At 40.5% G+C, this 8,475-nt stretch overlaps 1 protein-coding gene across 1 annotated transcript; it reads left to right on the forward strand.

The window, feature by feature from the left end:
• The first annotated feature begins 7,005 nt into the window (after positions 1 to 7,005).
• On the forward strand, positions 7,006 to 7,943 carry LOC306651291 (NAD(P)H-hydrate epimerase-like). Its single transcript, XM_079123848.1, is given in 2 exon segments — positions 7,006 to 7,795; positions 7,798 to 7,943. Coding segments are annotated over 2 exon segments (711 nt in total). The 5' UTR covers positions 7,006 to 7,113; the 3' UTR covers positions 7,827 to 7,943.
• The last annotated feature ends 532 nt before the right edge of the window (positions 7,944 to 8,475 follow it).

Below are 8,475 nucleotides of genomic sequence, written 5' to 3' on the forward strand. Positions count from 1 at the left end.
CAATCTGTTGCATATGGATTTCCAATTTTCCCAGCAACATTTGTTGAAGAGGCTATCTTTTCTCCATTGCATATTTTTGGCACCTTTGTCTAGTATGAGAAAATTGTATTTATTTGGGTTTGTGTCCGTGTCCTCTATTCTGTACCACTGATCTATCTGTCTATTTTGGTACCAATACCATGCCATTTTGAAGATCTGTCCAGTGGTGAGAGAGGCTTGTTAAAATCACCTAGTATTATTGTGTTATGGTCCATTTGGTTTCTGAAATTGAGAAGGATTTGTTTGACATACATGGATGAGCCACTGTTTGGGGCATAGATATTTATGATTGTTATGTCTTGCTGATTTATGCTTCCCTTAAGCAGTAATGTCCTTCTTTATCCCTTCTGACTATCTTTGGCTTGAAATCCACATTATCTGATATGAGAATGGATACCCCAGCTTTTTTGCTGAGTCCATGTGCATGGTATGTTTTTCCCCATCCTTTCACCTTTAGTCTATGGGTATCTTGTTCTATGAGGTGAGTCTCTTGCAGGCAACATATTGTTGGATCTTTCTTTTTAATCCAATCTGCCAGTCTATGTCTTTTGATTTATGAGTTCAGGCCATTAATATTCATGGTTATTATTGAGATATGATTTGTATTCCTGGTCATTTGGTTCATTTTTAAAATTTTATTTATTTATTTATTTATTTTTTTGACATGACTTGGTTCCTCCTTTATTTGACAATTCCTTAAGATCATTCCTCCCTTTGCTGATTTGCTTCTTTGTTTCTCATCTCTTCCTCATGGAATATTTTGCTAAGAATGTTCTGTAATGCTGACTTTCTTTTTGTAAATTCTTTGAGCTTTTGTTTATCATGGAAGGATTTTATTTCATCGTCAAATTTGAAGGTACGTTTTGCTGGGTATAAGATTCTTGGTTGGCATCCATTTTCTTTCAGGGCTTGAAAAATGTTGTTCCAGGCCCTTCTAGCTTTTAGGGTCTGTATTGAAAAATCTGCTGATATCCGTATTGGTTTCCCCCTGAATGTCATTTGGTTCTTTTCTCTCACAGCCTTTAAAATTCTGTCTTTATTTTGTATGTTAGGTATTTTCATTATAATATGCCTTGGTGTGGTTCTGTTGTAATTTTGTGTATTTGGAGTCCTATAAGCCTCTTGAACTTGATTTTCCATTTCATTCTTCAGATTTGGGAAATTTTCTGATATTATTTCATTGAATAGATTGTTCATTCCTTTGGTTTGTTTCTCTAAGCCTTCCTCAATCCCAATAATTCTTAAATTTGACCTTTTCATGATATCCCATAGTTCTTGTAGATTCTGTTCATGAGTTCTTACCATCTTCTCTGTTTGTTCAACTTTGTTTTCAAGGTTAAATATTTTGTCTTCAATATCTGAGGTTCTGTCTTCCAGGTGTTCTATCCTATTGGTTATGCTTTCTATGGAGTTCTTAATTTGGTTTATTGTTTCCTTCATTTCAAGGATTTCTGTTTGTTTTTTTTTTCAATATCTCTCACTCTTTATTGAAATGATCTTTTGCTTCCTGTATTTGCTCTTTTAACTGTCGATTGGTGCGATCATTCAATGCCTGCATTTGCTCTTTCATCTCATTGTTTGCTTCCCTGATCCTTTTAATTATGTACATTCTGAACTCCCTTTCTGTCATTTCTTCTGCCATGCTGTCATTGGATTTTATTGATGTAACATCTAGATTTGTTTGGGGCATTTTCTTCCCTTGTTTTCTCATATTGTTCAGGTATCAGTGGACCACTGAGATATTGCAGATTTCCTCTATTGACTTATAATGTCCCTGAAGATTTCTAGTATATCCCCTCTTAGCCTTCAGTAGGCTGAAGTCTTGGAGGAAGTTGATAGTGCTGTGCTTCACAAGGAAGCTGCCTCTCTAGGGGTGGTTGCCTTCAGGTGGGGTATATTCCCTGCTAGTGGGCAGAGGTGCCTCCAATTGTTGACCAATGGTCATCCAAAGGGTAACTAGGCTGCGGACTGAGGCAAGGCCTGTTTGGGCCTGTGTCTCTGGTTTTACCATCCGTGTGGGAAAACCTCACCCGGCGGGGAAGACTCAGTCAGTGGGGAGGTCTTGCTGGTCAGTTCCCCTCCTAGAGGTTTCCCTCAATCCACAACTACCACCTGGTTCTGGGCAGCCTTCCTCTGCAACGTTCCCAGGGGCCCAGACCTACCTCCTGGGCCTGGGAGCCTCACCCTTCACAGACGAGTCTCCTTAGGCTGCCCTCCTCAGGAAGCGGCCCATAGTCCTGGAGCCTTCGCTCAGCCCCTCAGCTTGTCTCTGTGCGGCTCTTCCACCAAGAAGCCGCCTCGGTCCTGGGACCCTGCTCTGCACTTAATCGTCTGGCTATGTGGCCCCTCCTCTGAGCAGCCACCTAGAGCCCCGTATAGTCACTCTGAGTCCCAGCGACCCACTGCACACCTCTTCCTCCAGGCAGCCGCCCAGTGTTCCGTGCGGTCGCTCTGAGTCCAAATGACCCACCATGCACCTCCTCCTTCTCCAGGCAGCCGCCCGGAGTTCTGGTGCGGTGGCTACAAGTCCAAGCAACTCACTGGACGCCTCCTCCTCCTGACAGCCGCCCGTAACCCTAGTGCAGTCACTATGAGTCCAAGCGACCCACTGGGCTCCTCCTCCTCCTCCAGGCAGCCCCCCGTTGTTCAGGAGCGGTAGCTCTGTGTCTAAACAGCTCGCCGTGCAGCTCCTCCTCTGGGCAGCCGCCCAGAGTCCCAGTGGGTTTCTCTGAGTCCAAGAGTCATGCTGAGCGGCCTCCTCTATGATGCTCCCAGTTGTCCGAGTTCAGTGCTCCAGCAGGGGGAGGGGTGTTTTGTTGGGCAACTCTACTTCACAAAGTTCCCTGCATTCCGGGACTATTGCCCCATCCGGGATGCCTCCCCAATGGGAGAGACTCACCCGGCAGCTTTGAGTTGGTCCCAAGTCTCTCAATATCTCCTCTTCTGGAATCCTGAGTCCTGGAACAACATGAAATGCAGCCACCGTCTAGTCCGCCATCTTGAAAACCCTAGCATTCACTTTTAATTCTTGGAGTTTCTATTTTTCTGCCTCCATTATCCATCAGTCCTTTTTTGTGTGTGTGTTCTTTCTTATCAGAGCCCACATAATGCAATACAATATCATATATTATAACATGTATAGTAATATTTATCATATTGCAGTATTGTTTTGGTGTTAGATTTATCTCTTCAGAATGTAAACCAAGGATGAAGATATATTGAACCACTCTGTCACCTTATGTACTCTAGACTCTAACAGGCATACTGGCATATACTTCCATTCAATTGTGTTTTTTCTTATCAATATAGATAATTTGGAGAGAGGACATATTAAGTAAGTAAGATTGGAAAGGTGTTTTGAAGCCAGTGATCCCAATATATGAAGATAAAAAAAATGTAAAGTTCTGAATATTTTGTTAATTTAACTACAGAAATTTATGCATTAACACATAATACAAAAGAGGAGGCTTATAAAAACTTAGGTAACATAAGTGTTGGAATGACTTCTAAACTTTATTCTCTGTGTGTTAGATTTCTGTCACTGTAACAAAAGGGATAAAAGAGCAAAGTTTTATGAGACTAGGAGTTTCAAAGGTTTTAGTCAATGGCTTCCTAGAAACACTGCTTTTGTTCATGTGTTAGGGCAGTATATCATAGCAGAATCACATGGACAAGGAAACCTACACATTTAGTGGTTCTAGGAAGCAAAAACAGAAAAAGAGGAAGGGAGCAGGGTATCAATTTCAAGAACATGCCCACAATGACCTATCTTTCTTCCATTAGGTCCCATATCTTAAATATTCCACCACCATCAAATAGCACCAACAGCTGCAGACCAAACCATTACTAAATGCACCTTGAGGGTATATTTAAGAGACAAATTATAACATCCTATTTTTCAAAATTCTTATAATCACATATTTTTAAAAAATTAGTTTATAATACACAAATGCCAGCTAAAATTATTCTTTTTGTCATGGGTCTAAGTTGCAGTTATATTTTACCAATTTTATTAATGCTTGTGTTTCACATAAGTTAATGCTACAAATGGAAAACATTCAGAGTACCATGTAAGAATATCCTTCTGCCCCCATCAAAATAAGCACATCAGATTTCAAGCTTTCTTCTATTATGCTAACATTTAACTTTTGATTTTACCAGTTTTATGTGAAAACCTAGATCATTTTGAAATGTCAGTGAAAGTGTAGCATTTCTAATAAACATCACTAATATAAATTACATGGTACATTTACTATCTTTAAATTTATGTACATTTAATAAAACCTCAAAGAAATATAGCATTTTTAAATTAAGCTTAAGTCATCAAGATGGCAGAATCACATGGACAAGGCAGATTTTTAAATTAATCTCAAATCATCTTGATGACTTGAGCGTCACTGTTTTATTTCTTCAGAGTAAACCAAGCATTATTGAAAGCTGTCATTGTGTTATAAGTTCATTTTTTAAATCAATATTTTTCAACATTACTTTTCAATGTTGACATTTTGTTTTGCACATGTAAAGAAAATAACTTGTAAGGAATTTTAGCTCAGCAGTCAGTAAGAATATATTGACAAATAGCTGCTTTTCTTATTTCTGTATTTCACCATTTTTGGATAGTGATGCTAGTAAAATCATTCTTAGTAGATGAACAACCTGGTGAAATGTAATTTTTTTACTATTAACTGTTATATTCTAAAGATGGTTTTAATAGAAGAGGAATGGTTGCCTTTGTTAACCATTCACTATTTCTTCTGCAGTAATAGAATCCTAGTGTTTTACTTGGCACCTGATATCCTGGGTATTTTGCTATATTTAACATACACCTTTGCGTCCATTGATGGCCATCCATAGAGTTGCTGGTCTACTGAAAATCTTAATTGACATTTCTCAAAAGTCTTCTTTAAAGAGATTAAGAGGATTGAGTGACATTTTCAAATTTATGCCATTCGTCATGCTGCCTTTTTACAGTAGGAGTTGTAACAAACATTTCTTACAATGAAAACAGTGGTAACTCTGTAAAAGAGTGAACAGAGAACTAGAAGTAGTCTATGTCTCTTATGAACAAAAAACTGCCATACCAAGCTGGAGTGCTGACATTCCTTCACATAAAACAAATAAATTATCCTGGTTAATTCAAAGTTAGCTTTTTTATAGTATTACTTGCAAAGTCACTTTAACTCCTGGTCATTCACAGATCAGCAGAATGAAGAGTAGAAAAAATTCTGGTTTACTAGTCTGGAAGGCGACTAATTCTAGGGTCCCAATCTTATACTTTTCAAATGCAAATAAACAAAATACTACATTTTATTTAAATAAATGAAAGAAATGTTATATTTGAGTAACCTTCTTAATATTCTTGCTATATTCATGGGATTTATTTTAGAAAACAACAAGTCTAAAAAGCATTAGAATTTGAGAAACCATAGATAGCTTGAACAGACACAGGCATTTAGAAATTTCTTCTGACCTTCAATCAGAGATATTGAATGGAAGGAGGATGTAAGTGATTAGGACATGATAGAAAATCTGCCTCATAATTAATACTCTTTATTGAAGAAAAAGCTTTATTAATGTATTTATTTAGTTAGTTAGTTTGGTAGTCATTGTTGCTGAGGCTGGTTTTGAACTTGCCATCCTCCTTCCTCAGCTTCCGGAACTGCTGGAATTACAGGCATGTGTCACCACAACTGGCTGACAAAAGAGCTTTAGCATATGAGAGCAGTAAGCTTCTGGAAGTCTTTGTTATCCTAATTATTATGATGCTCTACTAAAATTACATAATCTGATGAAATGTGACTAAATATTCCTATAGAAAGTGGTAAATCCAATGCACAATTGATAGGAAAAAAATTGCTGGTTTATATTAAATTGAATCATATAAATTATCAATATTCTATCCTTGTCCTATAGAAATCACAATTTCATATAGTTCATAAAATAGATAGAATGTATTTTTCTCTCTTGCCTTTTGAGCTTGTATGCCAAGACATGTTTTTGAACAATTTGAGCAAAACATGTGACTTGTTACATGTTTAAGCAGTATAGATAAATCAGTGTTTGTGTCTATGTGTTTCTGCTCCTCTGTACTTTTGAATGTGTATATTCTTTATATTCAGTAAGAAGAAAATCTCTGGAAATGAAACAATGGCAGAGTGGGCCTAAGCAGCAACCCCCGATGGCTATGCAGCCCAGAATCAAAGCAGTGAAAGAACAGCTGACCAGAGAAGTGGGTGGCAGAGTGTCAAAAACTCAATATTGGACAGTTTGAGACTTGGAGGGACTCGAAATTTGACTAGAGCAGAAAATAAGGAAAGAATTCCCTGACCCTGAGCCATATCCTGGATAGGACTGGGGTGAGGGGGAACAAAGGAAAAAAGAGGGAGAAATAACCCCCATAAGCTAACTTCCTTAACAACAGTTGGAAAGAAATATAGACCAAGTTAAAAGTGAATGAAAGGGAGACCAGCAGAGTACAGGAAAGAGAATAAAGGGATGGAGGAGGGGAGGGAAAGGGAAAAGGGAGAGGAGATTGAAATGCAGTAAAGAAAATTCCATGCATGTATGATTTTGTCAAAACAAACCCAACTATTTCGTTTAGCTATAACACATTAACAAAAGAAAAAAAACTGGGTAGGAGCTGTAAAAATATTGAAGAAAACTGTACAATTCAACACAAATTGTTGACAGAAAGCTATGCTGGACAGAGCAGCAATTTTGTGGTAACCACATCTAGGCACCTTCCTGAGAAGAAATTAAATCTATAGTCTCTCTCCATCTAAAGATAAGAACAAATAAAACCACAGGAAACACCTCTGAAGTGGATTGTCTCAGTAATACCTGTAGAAGTGCCTTGTAGAAGAATCACTACTAGCTGAAGATTATAGAAACCCAGGGTCTGAGGCCCGCCCTGAGGGCTGGATATCGGGGCTGCGGGCACTGCTGGGGTTTGACCTGCTGATTGCCGGTTCGCGCCTGCCCGGAATCAGAAGTCAGGCCGGCACTTGAGGCACCGGACCCACCTGGTGGGGAACAGAGCGTCTGAGCTCTGGTGGGCACCGGTACTCACAAGTCATGGCAAGCACAGCAGTGAAATACCCAAGCCAGGAGGAGGCCCAGGCCATGGACGAGGAGTTGTTTAACGAGTACCAGTTCAGCGTGGACCAACTTATGGAGCTGGCTGGGCTGAGCTGCACCACAGCCATTGCCAAGGCATATCCCCCCACGTCCGTGGCCTGGAGCACCTCTACTGTCGTGGTCATCTGTGGCCCCAGGAATAACAGAGAAGATGGTTCGGTTTGTGCTAGACATCTCAAACTTTTCGGCTACCAGCCAACCATCTATTACCCCAAAAGTCCCAACAAACCACTTTTCACTGCGCTGATGACTCAGTGTCAGAAAATGGACATCCCTTTACTTGGTGAAATGCCCCCAGAGCCCATGATGATTGATGAGTTGTATGAGTTGGTGGTGGATGCCATCTTTGGCTTCAGCTTCAAGGGTGATGTTCGGGAGCCATTCCGCAGCATCCTGAGTGTTCTGAGTGGACTCACTGTGCCAATTGCCAGCATCAACATTCCCTCAGGATGGGATGTGGAGAAGGGAAATTCTGGAGGTATCCAGCCAGACTTGCTCACCTCTCGGACAGCACCTAAAAAGTCTGCTACCCAGTTCACTGGTCGCTACCATTACTTGGGAGGTCGTTTTGTACCACCTGCTCTGGAAAAGAAGTATCAGCTGAACCTGCCATCTTACCCAACACTGACTGCATCTACCATCTGCAGTGAGGGAGGTGGGTGGGCACTCTCCCCAATAAAGACTCAGTGCCTCTCTCAGAACTGTCATCCTGGGAGCTATTCTGAACGTAAAGATTAATGGGTGGTGGGAGGCAGACAGCAATATTGATGTGGCACTGCCTCTCTGGGGGAACAGAACAGGCAAGAGAGGTCACTGTGGCATTTGGAAACAATGAAAATTACCTATTAGATGTAAAAAAAAAAAAAAAAAAATTATAGAAACCCCTTCCCCAAACTGCAGATAAGGGAGTAGGGATGAACTAACCCAAGAACAAGTCACTACCAGTGAGTGACAACCCCAACCCATTGCTCCTCACATCTGCTGGGCTAACAGAACTCAGGTGAATACAGGTTAATGGACACACTACCCCCAGTGAAGGTAAGGTATAAAACCAAATGATTTGCAGCAATGAGCAGGGAGGCTTCTCTGCCCAGACTATCCAGAGAGAGCATGCATTCACAAGTCAAACACTACCAGACAGCCACTAAGTGCTTAGACATAGCCACTACCAACGAACCCCAGTGAAGGGATTCAGTAATCCACAACAGTTGTCAACAACCCTGAGCTGTGTGCACTCCTGCACCCAACAGAAATGGCTAGCAGATGCAGTGCCCACAACGCCTATAGACTTGGGCCTCT

This window comes from Sciurus vulgaris (assembly GCF_902686455.1).
Source record: "Sciurus vulgaris genome assembly, chromosome: X".
Taxonomy (NCBI): Eukaryota; Metazoa; Chordata; class Mammalia; order Rodentia; family Sciuridae; genus Sciurus; species Sciurus vulgaris.